The sequence below is a fragment of the Pleurodeles waltl genome, chromosome 12, assembly GCF_031143425.1.
Source record: "Pleurodeles waltl isolate 20211129_DDA chromosome 12, aPleWal1.hap1.20221129, whole genome shotgun sequence".
Classification (NCBI taxonomy): Eukaryota; Metazoa; Chordata; class Amphibia; order Caudata; family Salamandridae; genus Pleurodeles; species Pleurodeles waltl.
The window spans coordinates 80,958,195-80,978,492 of NC_090451.1; the positions used below are offsets into that span (position 1 = coordinate 80,958,195).

General features: G+C 45.9%; 1 protein-coding gene across 1 annotated transcript in view; it reads right to left on the bottom strand.

The window, feature by feature from the left end:
* Nucleotides 1–20,298, bottom strand: part of AP3D1 (adaptor related protein complex 3 subunit delta 1) — a 437,106-nt gene that overhangs the window by 56,051 nt on the left and 360,757 nt on the right. Inside the window, exon 29 of the mRNA XM_069217822.1 lies at nucleotides 9,289–9,377. Within this exon, the coding sequence (XP_069073923.1) occupies nucleotides 9,289–9,377 (89 nt within the window). The remainder of the gene's footprint in view (nucleotides 1–9,288; nucleotides 9,378–20,298) is intronic.

Below are 20,298 nucleotides of genomic sequence, written 5' to 3' on the forward strand. Positions count from 1 at the left end.
GGAGAAGTCATCAGAGATAGTCTTGCTTTAATCCAGGAAGATGAGTTCAGGTTGACACAATTACTAAACTGGACACGTGATCAAGGTGTTAGCGAATTGGCAGGTAGGGAGAAGACCTAATTAGAAACTGTTTTTTAAAAAACACAGACGAATAGGCCTATAATCGCTCTGCAATCACACAGGCTATCTGCAGCCAACACACAAACACAAGTAAATATTAAACTGGAAAAGAGATTTGGTGATCAAAATACCCTACAAAACAAGGGCTAAAATATGGACTAAAGCAGCCGAATCATCTATTTTTATACAATACAAGGAAAGTACTCATGAAATCATGACTTGATTGTACTTGCCTTCAGCAAGGTTGAACGCTATGTTTGGCATCCCAGGTCCATGCTTCAGAAACAGTGGTGAAAGAGACAATTTAGTACACCTATGGCGGTTGTGCATCTATATACAAAATTACTGGAAGGATATTTTTTTCCAAATTAGAGCATTGGCTCGGATCACTTTACCACTCCTGGCACCGGCACTGCTCTTTTGGGAGTCAGATGAAGATAACATATGCCCGTTAACCAGGCTGATGTGTAAACTCATTAATGACTTACTATTAGCGTCCATAATGACAATGCCCAATTTGCCGCCTTTAGAAACATGGTTTGGGAACATTCTGACCATTTATGCTATTATTCATGATAGACTACACACAATTGTAAAAGTATGGCAGTGCTTAAATACATGAAAAGAATACAACGTCTTGGGGAAGAGAGGGATGACCCAGCCATGATCTCCAATCTATTATGCCACTCTTTACGGTGCTATAGATTCTCATCATCTGACAATAATAATGACCAGCCACAGGAAGATCCTGATCATACTGGTGCACTTTGAAAGAGCTATAATAACCTGCTTTTTGTCCTTAGGAATGTAGGACTACATCACTGAAATAAATGCGATAACTGAAGATTGACTGAAAATCTATACGACTAATATTTATTTTTTGCATTTCCCCGTAGCCATAAAGTTGTAAAAAAAGAAAAGGAAATTCACTGAAAAATGAATGAACTAATTTAAGTATGGACACAGTTCCGGTGGTCTACTTGGCGATACAAAGGCTCAGTGACTTCGATGAGGCAGATGCCAATGTAGAAGCACTGGACTGAGGTACTGACAAGGCCAGTCTTCATAAGGTTTGACAAGGTTTAACACAGGAAGAGCGGATCCATATGAGCTGTGCTTGCTTTAAAGGCCTACGGTCTTACAAGGCAGACAGGAAGCTGCTGTCACGGGTCAAACAGAAGACAGAACTAAGGATACCAAATGGTAACGGAGATGCAGAGTTGTCCCATGATCCTGTAGGATACCCAAGGCAATTGCCTGGCTGCCTCCACAATGTGTCCCAATATAGTGCACAGAATTTGTCTCTAGCTTCAGTTGAACTTTAAGGCTCAAATTAACACAGAAAAGAAAGGAGAACTAAAGGCTGAGCTATCTGAAAAAATAGTTCATAAGTTGTAGTTTCATAGAAGCATCAAAAACAAACCAGTAGGAATGTCCTTGCTAAACATGATATCACATTCCAACAACTCCAGAAACGTTCTGAACATGCTTACAGACCTGCTTCAGGGAGAATTTAAGGTAGATTAGCAAAGGGAGAAGTAATCATAAATTGAAGATGGCATGGTACGTGTTAACAAAATTTAAATAAAAATAAATTCAATAAACTAATACATATAAGATACCTAGAAAGCAAAATAGTAAAAATTAACCAGGAACAAAAGTGGGAGAAATCTAAAATATGTTACATTAAAAGAAGTCCAAGATAAAGCCACTTCTTTCAACAGACATAAGTCTCCCAAAAGACAGTATCCATTTATAACTGAGAAATGAAGTGTTGAAATGCCAAGGGGTCAGACCAGGAAGTGGGAGAAGCCAGAAGCCATCCTCTATTATTGTACCTGTAGGCTTTTTCGAAATTCTTAAATGCGTTTGGTGCCCTGTTCTCTGGCACCATTCTAGGACAGAACATCTCAATTGCAGAAGAATGGACCACTTGAGAGAATTCAGTAGAAAGTTAGGACCATTTTTTTCTATTTTCTTAATCTTTAATGTAAGGTCATACATCAACATCAGGCAACACTTCAATTTAAATCCCAAATTATGTTGCACGTCTTGGATACCGCAGTGGCAAAGGCTAGCCGGACACTGATAGTAGCCAATCCTGACTTTTTGCTGGGCCTGCACTCAGAAAACTTTAAATGCTGGCGAGAAGGAAGTTTTAGGCGTCTGGGTTTCCTCTTCGGTGTAGACGGGTTTCTTTCTTTTGAACAACTCCATAACTAATCCTTGATCAACGCAGACCGTGTACAGCTCCGCCACTGGGCGCTAAACCCTATGACCCGCACTGGGGGGTGAGGCGTTGCTCCCTTTCAAAAATCGAATGGATCATTCTTAAGACAGATGACCGACAACTGGTCTTGGATTTATATAGTTTTCTGGGAGGGGGATCAGCTGTTGACTAAGACCAAAAGACAGCTGCACTGGGAAACGGAACTAGGCACACCCCTCTCGACCAAGGACTGGACCAACATACACTACGGAGTGCACCACACAGCACACAACATAGCAGGGACTGAAACCACCTATAAGATAGCATCCTACTGGTACCTTACCACCCAGAGATTACAGAAGTGGGCAACAACTACAACCTCAGACTGTTGCAGGGGCAACACTGGTGCTTTACTGCATCGACCATGGCACTGCCCCAAGCTCACCAGATTCTAGGACCAGGTTCTCGATGATATTGATCGAGCCTTTGAGACCACCATACCACGATTTCTGGCCTACACTATCCCCAGGGCTTCCTAACACGCTGACTTACCAGCTGCGCTCCCGTAAGGGTCAAGAGATAGCATTGGCCCTCAACGCCGCTCACCAGGTCATACTCTCCCACTGGAGCACCTCTCACATCCCGGACCACACAGAATGGTTCCACAGGCTATGGTTTACCTTGGGAATGTGTAGGAAGGTAGCCTCTTTCTAGCCTTGTTACCACCACTTTTGGCCTGCTTGTGAGTATATGTCAGGGTGTTTTTACTGTCTCACTGGGATCCTGCTAGCCAGGGCCCAGTGCTCACACTGAAAACCCTATGTTGTCAGTGTGTTTGATATGTGTCACTGGGATCCTGCTAGCTAGGACCCCAGTGCTCATAAGTTTGTGGCCTATATGTGTTCCCTGTGTGGTGCCTAACTGTATCACTGAGGCCCTGCTAACCAGAACCTCAGTGTTTATGCTCTCTCTGCTTTTAAAACTGTCACTGCAGCCTAGTGACTAACTTTACCAATTCTGATTGGCACACTGGAACACCCATATAATTCCCTAGTATATGGTACCCAGGGTATTGGGGTTCCAGGAGATCCCTATGGGCTGCAGCATTTCTTTTGCTACCCATAGGAAGCTCAGACAATTCTTACACAGGACTGCCACTGCAGCCTGAGTGAAATAACGCCCACGTTATTTCACAGCCATTTTACACTGCACTTAAGTAACTTATAAGTCACCTATATGTCTAACCCTCACTTAGTGAAGGTTAGGTGCAAAGTTACTTAGTGTGAGGGCACCCTGGCAGTAGCCAAGGTGCTCCCACATTGTTCAGGGCAAATTCCCCGGACTTTGTGAGTGCGGGGACACCATTACACGTGTGCATTACATATAGGTCAATATCTATATGTAGCGTCACCATGGTAACTCCAAACATGGCCATGTAACATGTCTAGGATCATGGAATTGTCACCCCAATACCATTCTGGTATTGGGGGGACAATTCCATGCATCCCCGGGTCTCCAGCATAGAGCCCGGGTACTGCCAAACTAAATGTTCGGGGTCTCCTCTGCAGCTACCGCTGCTGCCAACCCCTCAGACAGGTTTCTGCCCCCCCTGGGGCCTGGGCAGCCTGGTCCCAGGAAGGCAGAACAAAGGATTTCCTCAGAGAGGGTGTTACACCCTCTCCCTTTGGAAATAGGTGTGAAGGGCCTGGGAGGAGTAGCCTCTCCTGGCCTCTGGAAATGCTTTGAAGGGCACCGATGGTGCCCTCCTTGCATAAGCCAGTCTACACCGGTTCAGGGATCCCCTAGCCCTGCTCTGGCGCGAAACTGGACAAAGGAAAGGGGAGTGACCACTACCCTGACCAGCACCTCCCAGAGCCCCTCCAGTGTCCCAGACCTCTGCCTTCTTGGATGCAGAAGTGTGAGGGCACAATGGACAGCTCTGAGTGGCCAGTACCAGCAGGTGACGTCAGGGACCACTCCTGATAGGTGCTTACCTTTCTCTGTAGCCAATCCTCCTCTGTGGTCTATTTAGGGTCTCTCCTGTGGGCACCTCCCCAGATAACGAATGCAAGAGCTCACCAGAGTTACTCTGCACCTCCCTCTTTGACTTCTGCCAAGGATCGACCGCTGACTGCTCCAGGACACCTGCATAACTGCAACAAAGTAGCAAGAAGACTACCAGCAACATTGTAGCGCCTCATCCTGCCGGCTTTCTCAACTGTTTCCTGGTCGTGCATGCTCTGAGGGCTCTCTGCCTTTACCCTGCACTGGAAGCCAAGAAGAAATCTCCCGTAGGTCAACGGAATCTTCCCCTTGCTAACGCAGGCACCAAACTTCTGCATCACCGGTCCTCTGGGTCCCATCTCATCCTGCCGAGCGTGGTCCCTGGAACACAGGAGCTGGGTCCAAGTGTCTTCGACAGTCCAGTGGCCCTTCTGTCCAAATTTGGTGGAGGTAAGCCCTTGCCTCGCCACGCCTGACAGTAATCCTGTGTACTAGGTGAACTGCAACTGCTCGGGCTTCTGTGCACTTTTGCAAGACTTTCTTTGTGCACAGCCTAGCCCAGGTCCCCAGCACTCCGTCCTGCATTGCCCAACTCGCTGAGTTGGACTTAGACGTTGTGGTACCCTCTTTTGTTGCTCTGAGTCAACCGTCATCCTCAGATCTTCTAAGTGCCTGTTCAGGTGCTTCTGCGGGTGCTGCCTGCTTCTGCATGGGCTCTCTGTGTTGCTGAGCGCCCCCTCTGTCTCCTCCTCCAAGGGGCGACCTCATGGTCCTTCCTGGGCCCTAGCAGCACCCAAAATCCTCAACTGCGACTCTTGCAGCTAGCAAGGCTTGTTTGCGGTCTTTCTGCGTGGAAACAACTCTGCCTCCTCCAGCACGCCGTGGGACATCTTCTGATCAAAGGAGAAGTTTCTGGCACCCCTTTTACACCTTCATCCACGGTTTAGTGGGCTCCAGCCCCCCCTGGACACTTGCGTGACTCTTGGACTTGGTCCCCTTTCTTTGCAGGTCCTCAGGTCCAGGAATCCGTCTTCAGTGCTTTGCAGTCAGTTGTCGTCCTTGCAGAATCCCCGATCTCGACTTTACTGTCTTTCTGGGGTAGTAGGGTAACTTCACTCCTACTTTTCAGGGTCTTGGGGTGGGGTATCTTGGACACCCTTAGTGTTTTTTTACACTCCCAGCGACCCGCTACACACTACACTAGGCCTGGGGTCCATTCGTGGTTCACATTCCACTTTTGGAGTATATGGTTTGCCCCTAGGCCTATTTCTCCCTATTACATTCTATTGTGTTCTACATTGTTTGCACAACTTTTCTGTTACTTACCTGATTTTGGTTTGTGTGTAAATATTTTGTGGATATTACTTACCTCCTAAGGGAGTATCTCCTCTGAGATACTTTTAGCATATTGTCAATAAAATAAAGTACCTTTATTTTTAGTAACTCTGAGTATTGTGTTTTCTTATGATATAGTGCTAAGTGATATAAGTGGTATAGTAGGAGCTTTGCATGTCTCCTATTTCAGCCTAAGCAGCTCTGCTATAGCTACCTCTATCAGCCTAAGCTGCTAGAACACCTCTAATCTACTAATAAGGGATAACTGGACCTGGCACAAGGAGTAAGTACCCCGAGTTACCCACTATAAGCCAAGGCAGCCTTCTACAGAATGGAGAAACTATCATTAGCCATAGACCTGGACCCCTTTAGATATACTGACATGTGGGCCCCCTCTATTAACCTGCTTTTGCATGTGTTTTGTGAGCTAACTTGCCCGACATACCTCCGGGTCTTATGTCTGCTCCCAGACTCACCTTGAGTGCAGGGAGAGAGAGCAGCTGGAGCTAGGTGACCATCTGCCGGGGCTGCTTATTTTAATTGGCTGCCGACTGGTCATAATATCAGCTAGGCACGGGATGGGCCTAGGGGAGGGTGTGGGCTTTTGAGGGGTTATTTTCTTTCTTCTTTCTTTTTCTCAATGGATTTACTGAGATAATCTTATACATCGATATCAGTGCTGGCCTCAGGGTTGTTGGCAGTTGGCTGTGTACAGTACTATGTTCTGATTTTCTAAAAATGCAATGCTGGCCCCAGGGTTGTAAGTTAAATACTGTGTACTATTGCAAAGACCTAGTTTGCTTCTTAACAGATACATTTAATAAAAAAAGAGTTGTTCAATAAAACCCAAATGATTCATTAGGCCAAGAACAAACTGAGTCCCGGTATCCAAGACTCAACAATAGATCATTTATGAACCGTGAGACTGGCATGATCACTCTGCAGCAATGCCGGTGATCTATGAAAGGTGCAGAGTAAATAACTGTACTAAACAGCGCCAAGCCACATTCTTGCGTTTTCCAAAGCATCTTTCTTCTGTTTGGCATTTTCCTGGCCACCATCTTGCCATCAAGACCCTTACAAGCAGATTCTCAGACGTGTTGTGACTAAGAATGCACTTGGAAGCGGCAGGGTGCCAAAAACATAATTACACAAATCTCACAATTCTAGACTGTTGGCATCAGAGCTGCCGATTTCATAGGCTAATTTGGTATTGCTACTGCTCAGATTACGGGCAATTTACTGCTTTGGACAGAAGGCAGACTACATCAATCTTACAAACTAGAATCTCAAAATAGCTTGGTGACTATCACTCAAATTTAAAAGTTCTCACTCTATTTTAGGAAATGCAATAAATCCTCCTCCAAATAGCTGCTATTCATTTTACGAACATACACCCATTTTGCTTTTGCGCAGAAACTTGTAATGTTGGAATAATAAACACAATTCAGAAATAAAAAATGTTTTAAGTTTCATGAAAAATACCATCTGTCAGTGACAAACATGGATGCCCACAATATGTCAAGAGCTACCGGTTCAGAGAAAGTGCCTCAGTGTCTTGACAAGGGGATGAAGAGCTGTATACATTTAATTAGAACCAATAAAGCCAATGCAACTATTATACCAAGGCTGTGCACAAAATGCCCAAACTTACCATCATTGTTTCAGGATCAACATAACACTGTGGGTGGGCACAGGGCAGGGTTTAGCTTGGATACATGCATGTACACCCACACAGATTATTTGTGATCACTATTATTTCTATATACCGGATAATGTATTTAGGTTTAGGGTGCCTTTCACAGTTCTTTGCAGGCATTCACCCTGGTACTTTTGCTATTTGGAGACACGTTACATGCTCAATGCCACTAAATGCACATTCACTGTGATGACAGACTTACCATTGGCTTATTAGCACAGTGCCCTGCTGTAGGGGGATTCATGCAACCTATTCAACCTTGAGCTTTCAGAATGCTAGTGCAACACTCTCCAAACAGCAAATATGTGTATGTGTGATGGGCCATGTATGGACTTTCAGAGCATCACACATACATAGTTTTGATTAATTCTGTCAATTTTGAGAGTCTTGGTCTGTGCTGTACTGTTTGTACGAGGCAGCCGCACTGCACAGCTTCACACCCTAGATCCCGAAGAATATCTTCTGGTGCAACATGTTCCAAACAATCCATGCCCAGCAAATTAAACACTCACTGCTAACATCTGATGTGACTTCTAGTTCAAAAGCTTAATTACATTATGATCACCTCTACCATTCATCCTTCAAAGTTAAATAACCTGAGTATCATTAAACTGTTTAAGAGTAACAACAGGTATTTAAAGCACAGAGAAGCAACACAGGCTGCAATATTAAGTACTATTTGAAAATATTATGTACAGCACAAATACATATTGATATTCGGCAGCTATCAGACTTTCAAAATAGGCTTACCCTGCCAGTGTGATCCTTATTCAAACATTGTTTCTCCAGGGGCAAACCAGATCACTGTGCCCCATGGGGACACTGACAACTATTGATAGGATTAGGTATAACAGTTAAGTAATAAGTAAGTTCCAAAGTGGACCTATCTCACACTTTGTGCGCACATCGATGCATGGTAAGAGCCGGTTACCAATTTACCCTCCTGAATTTCAGGCCCATCAGGATTTACATTAAGGCTTCTCATTTGCTGGTCCTTGTGAATGCCGGAGACCCCCTGGGGCTTTTCTGGCAAGAAAAATGTTGACCAATCAGTTGACACTTATGGGATGATTATAACCAGCAAGTCCCCCTTATCTTTTTTTTTTTTTTAATATTCTCATGGTTTTAGCCATTAGCTAATAAACAAAGAATTCTGGATCCCTAATGCTGTTTTTGTTTTCATAGTTAAACACTGATCATGTGCAATGACATAGGCCTGTCTTATGGTTTGCTGTCTTGTTGGACTGGAAGGGGCACCCAAGGCACTAACCTCACGGTGGTGGAAGGTCACTGCATTCACAAGCAGCATGATCGTAGTGGCGGCGGCATAGCGTATAGTGATCAGCAGGAGTGAACAGGTCTTTTGTGACCCCTTTCACTTGAGTGAGGCCTACAACATCACTCACTATTTTGGTTATTCGTAGACAATTTTAAATCGCCCTGCCTAATTCAAATTTTCCCACATTCCTTCAACTGCTAAAGTTTTTTTTGTCCATTGTATCATTGTGGTCTATTAACGAAGGATTAAGATCTCCACAAAGTTCTCTAGAAAGAGACAACTGGGTACTGTACCCACCACCCAATGATGAAGGATACCACCTTGGTAGGCGAGGATCTGTTCATACTGAAAGAACCTTTGCACCTATAAATAGCCAACTTTGGTGGACTCATACAAACTGTCCTTACCAGAAAGTCACTCCTTTTTTGGTACCCTCACAAACAAACATGACTGAAATACATTCAAAATGTAATATTGGCCTTGAGTATTTAGCAAATCCCTCGACACTAACAGTTTAATAATATCTGGCGTTTGTATGCACAATTAAAACATCCATTACAAGTACACACGAGTGCTGCTGTGTTTGATCAGCTGAGAGCGGGTATTCTACAATTTAAGAAATTAGAACTTGATAAAACTCACTTTAACGATGAATGAAAGAATTCCTTTTAGTTTCTGAGGCATGACAATGCTTTGAACTGTGAACACAAACTGAGCTTCGTTTGAGATACCTGCAATGAACAAAGTGACAAGTCAAATGTTTCAAACATTCATATCTGCATTATAAAAACACAATAAGACGTTTTTGGTTGTGGTCAATTATATTTCATCATTAGACCTGTAAATTTAATAATCTCTCTATATTAGAAGCTGTACAACACTTGTAGGAGTTTCCGAGTGGGTATTTGTGAGCTGTCCTATGACACTATGTGCTAAAATACTGTGCACAGAGCGAGGGAAGGGGCAATCAAAATTACTCAGTGATAGGAGGAAAAAGAACATGTTGAAAACCCATAGGCAGGTGACATGATTTGATGGTGTTGGGACAGAAAAGACCTCTGCATGGTAATGGACGCGCACCCCTGCCCCGAGTGCCAAACTGTAGTGGTATCTAGATCCCTAATGCTGTTTTTGTTGTGATAGTTAAACACTGATCATGTGCATGTGCAATGACATAGGCCTGTGTTATGGTTTGCAGTCTTGTTGGACTGGAAGGGGCACCCAAGGCACTAACCTCACAGTGGTGGAAGGCCACTGCCTTCACAAGCAGCATGATCGTAGTGGTGGCGGCATAGCGTATAGTGATCAGCAGGAGTGAACAAGTCTTTTTTTACCCGTGTAACTGGAGTGAGGCCTACAACATCACTCACTTTTTAAAGTTCTGCTGCTGTGTGCTTGACTTGCCTTTTCGCCTACATTACAGATGTGAAACGCTATTCAGTGCAGGAGTGGTGACACTGCATTGGTTGTAACTTTGTCTGGGAAAGGGACAATACAGGGATGGGGCGGTGCGGTGTATGCATGATGAGTGTGTGTACTGGGTGTATGTATACCTGCAAGGAATACAGAACATGAAGAGTGTAGTTTTGTACAAAGCACGCATGGGGAATGTGTGTTCTGGCTGTAGGTGAGCCTGCAAGTGGCACATTACAGAGAGGCTACAGTACCGAGCAGTGCACGCAGAGTGAATGCTTGTGCTAAGTGTGTGTGTTTCTATGGTAACACAATATATGAAGGTAACAGTGGTGGACTGTGTGTGTGCTGTATATATACAGTATGTGCAAGTATGCATGTAACTGTACATTACATGGAGGACTCTGGGTTCAATTTTGGGAGGCCGAGGCCTGGCTGCTGAAGACATGAGGAGGTAGATAGATTAGTGTATTGTTGTATACCTGTGAGCTGGGGTTAGGTACACTGGAGAAGGGAGAGCAAGGCTACCCCTGTGCACTTCAAAAGTTACTCTTTGATTCCATGAGAGATTGCAAGGAAGGGGCCTGAATTCATCTCAGCAAAGAGGCAGGGCTGATAAGGGAATCATAAAGAATTGGGCTGGGAGTCCAAGGTTAACATTTTGGTATCTGGAAATGGATTATAAGGGGAGGTTGAGACTCAAAAAATTGTCATCCGCCAGGCAGCCAGATGGACTCTTAAAGAGGTGAAGTTCTGCAAGACTTCTGCCAGTGACCAGGACTGGGGACGAAGGCCTGCTAGACTCCCTGCTGGGAAAGGAGACATCACCCAGAGAAACCAAGACCACCTGCTCTGCACCAGTGCCTGTCTGCTTGCCGAAACCAGTGTGCCTTGTGAGGAAGAGGAGACCGTTGGTGGGAGTGGGCCCAGTGGGCAACCCTGTTTAGTGGACTCCTGGTGCTAGGACAGGGCTACTGCACCTCTTGGGTCGTTGCCTGCATGCAGAACTGAGTCAGCGACCACCTGTATGCCAGAGAGGGCTGCTGTAAAGATAGCTGTGTGAAAATAATTGCAGTGCAGTAAGGGTGGAAGCCCATGTGGCAGCAATACTGCAAACCCTTAAGTCAGGAAGGGCCACTGTGGGATAGACTGCCTTGGGATCAGGGTCGAAGCCTATGCAACACCTTAGCAGTGACCCGTATGCCATGAGGGACCTCTCTGGTAAAGATTGCCATGCAGTAAGGGCAGACCCTTTGCGTGGCAGTGGTACGGCAACCCTGCATGCCAGGAGGGGCTGCCAGGAATAACTGTGCTGTGGATCGGCAGGAACCTGTGAACTGTGAGCAACAGAGACACACAGGTCACCAGGAGCTTCGAGAACTGCAACTGACAAGACCCTATGGATATATGGAGCATCAGAACCCCCCCCCCATCCCCTTTTGGTATAGTGGAAATTTACCCCACAGGATGAGCCCGGAAACATGATCGATGTGGGAGCACAACCTTATAAGTAAAGGAGAGGGACTGCACTTGCTGAATGCTGCCACTAAGTCTGTGAGCAGCTGACTCACCTGAGCAGGGCCGAAGCTGTTGAGAATACACCCTCCATGACGCTACACGCTTTCTCCCTGCTGGAGCAGGTAAGACTTGTTAAGGGCCTAGGGGTACTGAAGGACTTGCTGCTGAAAGCACTTGTGTGCTAAGAAATTGTGACTGTATTAAAAGAGTCAGAGTAGACTCTTGAGAGAAGATTTGCTAATAAGCTTTCACTAGATGTCGCCACCAGTAAATGGATAACCCTGATGGAATTGCAAGGAATGGGTGGGATAGGGACTTGCAATTGAGACACTGGAGTCCCGACCTCAAAGGGTATAAATGTAAGATTGTCTGTGAATGCCGTAATCTTCCTTTGAATGAGCAGAGTTAGAAGTAAAATAATTATTATGGTTATAAAAGTGAGTATTTGGCTGGACACTGATTTGCTGCTGCGCCCTTTTTTGAGTTATGAGTTGTTTTAACTAATCTGTATCCACACCTCCACCAAGGGAGCCTTAGACTGCTCGTTCACATCTATCACTGACAGTCAAGTGCAGAAGGAGTACTTGACCCAGTTGCTCAGGATCCATAGTAGGTTGGAAATGGGGCATCAGAAGTAAAAGGTGAAACCCTCATGATTGGGGCTACTAAACTCTGCAAGTCTGTGGTCCTCTGAAAGAGGTTCTGACAGACGGGCGTTAGGAATTTCTTTCTTCAGGAAAATGAAGACCTTTGTGCTCACAAATGAATTAGAACCAGTTAGAATTTAGAGGACTGCATCCACACTGCCATCCTACCTCACTAAGGCCATAAAACACAAGGGGGTAAGGGAACAGATCCACTGTATTGAAGAGGCCACTTAACGCGAGGCCAATGTTACCCAAGAAGGAGACGTCAACATGATGTTAATTTTCAATTCCATATTCATATGACTGCCAAGAGAAAATGTGAAATTAACTATCTTATGTGGTGCTTTTAGTATCCAAAAGTAAACAGTTAAGAACAACTTTCTTAGTGCCCCATGCTGAATGCACTGCATGGCAGGCTATTCCGCTACATTAACTGGTAGAATCATTAATTTTACGTTGTTACCAATTTTTTACTGATGCAGACTGAGCAGGGTTTTTAAATGCTCTCCATCACTTTTTTCTAATTCCAATTCACAAGGTGTAAGGAAATGCCTCCTTGGCATGGTTACCCCCTGACTTTTTGCCTTTGCTGATGCCAAGTTATGATTTGAAACTGTGCTGATGCCTGCTAATCAGGCCCCAGCACCAGTGTTCTTTCCCTAAACTGTACCTTTGTCTTCACAATTGGCACAACCCTGGCACCCAGGTAAGTCCCTTGTAACTGGTACCCCTGGTACCAAGTGCCCTGATGCCAGGGAAGGTCTCTAAGGGCTGCAGCATGTCTTATGCCACCCTAGGGGACCCCTCACTCAGCACAGACACACACACTGCTTGCCAACTTGTGTGTGCTGGGGGGGGAGAAAATAACTAAGTCGACATGGCACTCCCCTCAGGGTGCCATGCCAACCTCACACTGCCTGTGGCATAGGTAAGTCACCCCTCTAGCAGGCCTTACAGCCCTAAGGCAGGGTGCACTATACCACAGGTGAGGGCATAGGTGCATGAGCACTATGCCCCTACCGTGTCTAAGCAAAACCTTAGACATTGTAAGTGCAGGGTAGCCATAAGAGTATATGGTCTGGGAGTCTGTCAAACACGAACTCCACAGCACCATAATGGCTACACTGAAAACTGTGAAGTTTGGTATTAAACTTCTCACCACAATAAATGCACACTTATGCCAATGTGCACTTTATTGTAAAAATACACCCAGAGGGCATCTTAGAGATGCCCCCTGAAAACATACCCGACTTCCAGTGTGGGCTGACTAGTTTTGCCAGCCTGCCACACACCAGACTTGTTGCTGGCCACATGGGGAGAGTGCCTTTGTCACTCTGTGAACAGTAACAAAGCCTGTACTGGGTGGAGGTGCTTTACACCTCCCCCTGCAGGAACTAGAACACCTGGTGGTGAGCCTCAAAGGCTCACCCCCTTTGTTACAGCACCACAGGGCATCCCAGCTAGTGGAGATGCCCGCCTCCTCCGGCCACTGCCCCCACTTTTGGCGGCAAGGCTGGAGGAGATATTGAGAAAAACAAGGAGGAGTCACTGGCCAGTCAGGACAACCCCTAAGGTGTCCTGAGCTGAGGTGACTGACTTTTAGAAATCCTCCATCTTGCAGATGGAGGATTCCCCCAATAGGATTAGGGATGTGCCCCCTTCCCCACAGGGAGAAGGCACAAAGAGGGTGTAGCCACCCTCAGGGCTAGTGGCCATTGGCTACTATCCTCTCAGACCTAAACACACCCCTAAATTGAGTATTTAGGGGCCCCCAGAACCAAGGAAGATAGATTCCTGCAACCTGAAGACGAAGAAGGACTGCTGACCTGAAGACCTGCAGAGAAGACAGAGACACCAACTGCTTTTGCCCCAGCCCTACTGGCCTGTCTCCCCACTTCAAGAAAAACTGCAACAGCGATGCGTTCCCCCAGGGTCCAGCGACCTCTGAAGCCTCAGAGGACTACCCTTCATCTAAAAGGACCAAGAAACTCCCGAAGACAGCGGCCCTGTTCCACAAAACTGCAACTTTGCAACATAGAAGCAACTTTTAAAGACCACACGTATCCTGCCGGAAGCGTGAGATTTTCCACTCTGCACCCGACGCCCCCGGCACGACCTGCGGAAAACTAACACCACAGGGAGGACTCCCCAGCGACTACGAGCCTGTGAGTAGCCAGAGTTGACCCCCCTGTGCCCCCACAGCGACACCTGCAGAGGGAATACAGAGGCTCCCCCTGACTGCGACTGCCTGCTTCAAGGAACCAGATGCCTGGAAAAGACACTGCACCCGCAGCCCCCAGGACCTGAAGGAACTGAACTCCAGTGCAGGAGCGACCCCCAGTCAACCCTCTTCCTAGCCCAGTTGGTGGCTACCCCGAGGAGCCCCCCCCCTGTGCCTGCATCGCTGAAGAGACCCCTGGGTCTCCCCATTGAAAACCCGACGCCTGTTTGCACTCTGCACCCGGCCGCCACTGTGCCGCTGAGGGTGTACTTTCTGTGCCTGCTTGAGTCCCCCCCGGTGCCCTACAAAACCCCCTTGGTCTGCCCTCCGAAGTCGCGGGTACTTACCTGTTGGCAGACTGGAACCGGGGCACCCCTATTTCCATTGAAGCCTATGTGTTTTGGGCACCACTTTTACCTCTGCACCTGACCGGCCCTGAGCTGCTGGTGTGGTAACTTTGGGGCTGCCCTGAACCCCCAACGGTGGGCTACCTTGGACCCAACTTTGAACCCTGTTACTTACCTGTGAACTTAACAATTACTTACCTCCCCCAGGAACTGTTGATTTTTGCACTGTGTCCACTTTTAAAATAGCTTATTGCCATTTTTGACAAAACTGTACATGCTATTGTGATAATTCAACGTTCCTAAGATACCTGAGTGAAATACCGTTCATTTGAAGTATTACTTGTAAATCTTGAACCTGTGGTTCTTAAAATAAACTAAGAAAATATATTTTTCTATATAAAAACCTATTGGCCTGGAATTGTCTTCAAGTGTGTGTTCCTCATTTATTGCCTGTGTGTGTACAACAAATGCTTAACACTACCCTCTGATAAGCCTACTGCTCGACCACACTACCACAAAATAGAGCATTAGAATTATCTCTTTCTACTTCCTACACAAGGGCTGTGGATAGGATGGGTGCTGGACTTTTTTGCTTATGCAGGGTCATCCCCAATCTTTTTGCCTCCTGCCTCCTATTTTTTCTGACCTGTTGCTGTTGAACTCTGAGCACTTTACCACCACTGCTAACCAGTGCTAAAGTGCCTATGCTCTCTGTGTAAACTGTATGTAATTGCTTTATCCAGGATTGGCATATTTGATTTACTAGTAAGTCCCTAGTATAGTGCACTAGAGGTGCCAGGGCCTGTACATCAAATGCTACTAGTGGGCCTGCAGCACTGGTTGTGCCACCCACATAAGTAGCTCTGGTATCATGTCTCAGACCTGCCACTGCAGTGCCTGTGTGTGCAGTTTCAATTGTAAATTCGGCTTGGCAAGTGCTAGGAGGGAGGGGAGGAGTGGTAACTTACACCTGAAAGGGCTGTGCCTGTCCTCACACAATGCAGTCTCTGACCCCCTGGTGAGTGTCTGGGGCCTGGCTTGGGCAAGGCAGGATTTCACATTCAAGAGAGTTTACTTTGAAGTAGGCCTACTTCAAATGAGAAATTGGGTATAAGAAGGGCACCCGAAACCTCAGACTTTAGATCACTTCTGGACATCAAGAGGAACCTCTGCCTGGAGAAGAGCTCGGGAGAAGTGCTGGCCTGCCTGTGACTGTGCTTTGTGGAGCTATCCTGCAGTTGCTGCTTCTGCCAGAGTAAGAGGGCAAAGACTGGACTTTGTGTGCCTTCCATCTTGTGAAGAAATCTCCAAGGGCTTGATTTAGAGCTTGCCTCCTGTCGTTTGAAGTCTCAGGGACAACAAAGATTTCTCTCTGACAGCACCTGGAGTCTCTGGAGAGACTCCTGCTCTGACAAGTGGTGCCCTATCCAGTCCCTGGGCCCTTGAAAGGAAAGCTGGTGGAAATCCAAGGAAATCGACTTCGGACCGATGCCGCTGCTGAATCTGGTGACGCCGCCTGCAACCGGCTCCGTGATCTTTACTGGAACGCGATGACCTCCGCAGGCCTGACGCCGCTGCAGCCCCGCTGAAGTCTGCGACTCCGTTGAAGTCGCGCACCATGTCGTGACCGACGCCGCTCGACGTGCGCTGATTCAATTTTCGCACAGACGCCGCGATCCCAGACTTCACGCATCGACTTATTTTCACTCTTCACCAAAGGTACTGTACTTGGGGGTCTACGCCACTCTGTGTCCGGCGCCGCTGGTGTCGGCTTGTTGGGAACGACTCCGTCACGATGCTGTGTTAACACCTCATCGAAGCATTCTGAGTTTAATCTTTAAAAATTCATAACTTGACTTATGTATGTCGGAGTTTTGTTTAGATAAATATTTCCTATTGTTCTAAACTGGTGTTGTGTAATTTTGTAGTGTTTTCATTAAGTTACTGTGTGTGTTGGTACAAATACTTTACACCTAGCACTCTGAAGTTAAGCCTCCTGCTCTGCCAAGCTACCAAGGGGCTAAGCAGGGGTTAGCTGAGGGGGATTCTCTTTTACCCTGACTAAAGTGAGGGTCCTTGCTTGAACAGGGGGTAACGTGACTGTCAACCAAAGACCCAATTTCTAACATTTTACTGACGCAGACTGAACAGGGTTTTTAAATGCTCTCCATCACTTTTTTCTAATTCCAATTCACAAGCTGTGGATAAGATGGGCATCTCATAAAGGCAAAGAGATACCCTTCTTAAACCATAACAGTAAAGATAAATGTATATCTCCCATCCTCTCAATCTATGTTTACAGAAAGACACTGGCATTCAAAAGAGAGGTCTTCTACTTCAAGGGTGTCATCATAGATGTGCTTCGGGAAGTGGATAGGACCTTTTGTCACAGACACCCTGAGCAGAAGTAAGCTGTCTATTGGCAGATCTAGAAGGAGATCTGCACAGAAGGTCAACCCGGGTTATGTCAGTCTTATCTTTCTGGCAGAGCTCAGGCACTGGGTGCAAGGGTAAAAACTCAGTGAGATTAAGTCACAGGGACTGATCCAAAGAAAGGGAAGTCAGATCGAAGTTAAACATAGGTAGAAAACCACTTTTTTCCAAATGGAATATGTTTTTGCAGAGGGCTCCATTTAGGCTGCCACACAGTCTCGGTGTAGTACATGTTCTCCTGCCACGTAGCGTGCAGTGCTGGATGTTTCACTGTGACCTGCACTCCACAGCAGGAACATGCAGCACAGCTATTATGGGTGGTAAACTGAATGACACAAAAAAGGTAACAACAGCAGAAATGGTCGACTTGCAGGAAGCGGGATTGCGAGGGATCTCCAAGCCAGGTGTTCACTGCATGGCACCTATATCAGTGACTTTCCGGTGATTTAAAATTCTAAGTTTTTTTTTTTATTTTTTTTTTTTACCAAGGAAGGATATGCTCCCCAAAACACTCAGAGTTGTTGTGTAACCAGTGCAGGGGTGGGTCTGACAGCCAGTCTTCCCAGAGATGAAAGGACTTTACATGACGTCTGTTTCCTGGAAGAACTGACAATGTAGGAGGGGAGTCTAGTAACTAGTTTTGCGGTTGAGAAAGGGAAGGCGTGAGCATGGCCCTGAAGAAGGGCATACTGACCAGAAGAAGCTCTGCCTCAAACACAATGTTGATGGAACCTAGAGTGTGTGTCAGAGTGAAATGTGCTGCTTGGGATCCCCGGGTCACTCTGGGTTGTTCCGGAGGACCTATAAATAAGACAGTCATTTTGTGTCACCTGGCATCCTGTCCAGGACAAGTGACAGCACTACCACTCTGATGACTAGAAGGTGAATGAATCGCCACTGAAGCGGGAAGCCCAGAACCAGCCTGGCGACTGCAACTGCCTCTGACTCAATCAGGAAGACTGAGCCGAGAGGCTGCACCCTTCACAAGCTGAAGGGCCAGACTAGAGCTGATTCTGGAGGGCAACCACTACTGAAGACTAATGCTGTTATATAAGCCTGCCCCCAGAGACAGCCCTATGAAGATCACAGCTACTGTTTCGATGAGACACAAAAGAGGAGTCCTCCGAGTTAGAGTGAGAACACCACCTATAACTGCCACACATCCAGGGTGGTCGTCGATTACAAACGTGTTCGCCGGGCTTAGCTGCACTTCATGAGAGAAAGACATACGTGTGGGCATACTTGCTGTGTCTCCTTAAACCATTTTGAGTAAAGTACAACCTAAGCTAATTCTAAACTATGCCCTAGTCCAGTGAGAATAGTATTAGCAGGATCTCAACGTAGTATGACAAAGACTGTTAACAGGAAAGGAAGGGGAACTGTAGCATCTCATGGTTAAAGAGCAAGTTCTGCAGAACCCTGTAGGATGTATCAACTGGACATTGTAGTATTTAGTTTTGCTGTGCGTTTAAAAGTACTTTCTCTTATAGGGGATTTCCGTTTATAGTCATAAGCACAGAATAGTCACGCCCACATGTGGGGAACCCGGAGCACTTTTTCACAATATATCTTCTTAAGTGCAGATGTTCACTTTTCTTTGGGAAGGCCCGCAGAGTCACTTAAGGGAGAAAAATATAATGCAGCCTGTAGGAACATGCTACAATGTCCCAATTATTAATCTTGTACTTAAAAAAAAAAAAAAAGGGGCTAGGATATTATATATATATATATATATATATATATATATATATATATATATATATATATATATATAAATATATATAAAATAATATCCTAGCCCCTTTTTTTAAGTACAAGATGAATAATATACAAATATATATATATGCAAAAAGAACAAGTGATGGATGGAATGCTGAACAATGTCAAACATTCACCCCCAGTATAGAGATCTGGGCCGAAATCCATCGTTTTTTTGCTACCCATGCCGTTCCAGTTTAGACCCATCCATATGCAAATCAGCCTTGACCCTGTTCCCCATAGGAACAGTCCAGCCCGAACTGCCAAGCCAGGTCCTCCCTGGACTGGAAACGAGCATCCTAGGACCAGTTTCAGGGTATCACCTTTCATCAGCCAGGCCAGCTTGATTCCAGTGGCATGGGAAGCATGGGACCCATGTCCGGGTATGGAAAATGTCACTTACCCAGTGTGCGTCTGTTCGTGGCATGTTCCGCTGCAGATTCACATGCTATGCACAGGTCCTGCCATCTAGTGTTGGGCTTGGAGTGTTACAAGTTGTTTTTCTTCAAAGAAGTCTTTTCGAGTCACTGGACAGAGTAACTCCTCCTTTTCAGCTCCATTGCGCATGGGCACCGACTCCATCTTAGATTGTTTTCCCACAGAGGGTAAGGTAGGAGTGATAGAGTGTAGAGAAAGAGATGTCCATGCAATGGAATAGAGATGTATATACCTATGTACTAATTTAAATGTAACTTAAATAGCTACAAGCTCCCGGGGAGGAGGGAGGGTGCATGTGAATCTGCAGCAGAACATGCCATGAACAGATGTACACAGGGTAAGTGACATTTTCCGTTCGATGGCATGTGTAGCTGCAGATACACATGCTATGTATAGACTACAGAGCAGTTCTCCTCCCCTAAGCGGCGGTCAGTCTGTAGGAGTTGAAGTTGTTTGAAATAGTGTTCTTAGTACAGCCTGTCCTACTGTGGCTTGTTGTGTTGCTAACACATCTACACAGTAATGCTTGGTAAATGTATGAGGTGTTGACCAAGTGGCTGCTTTACAGATTTCTGTCATTGGTATATTTCCTAGAAATGCCATTGTTGCTCCTTTCTTCCTACTGGAATGTGCTTTTGGTGTAATTAACAGCTGTCTTTTAGCCTTTAGGTGACAAGTTTGGATACATTTCACTATCCATCTGGCTATGCCTTGTTTTGATATAGAATTACCAGTATGGGGTTTTTGGAATGCGACGAACAACTGTTTTGTTTTCCTAAATGATTTTGTTCTGTCGATGTAATACATTAAAGCTCTCTTAATATCTAATGCATGTAGTGCTCTTTCTGCCACGGAGTCTGGCTGTGGGAAGAAGAAG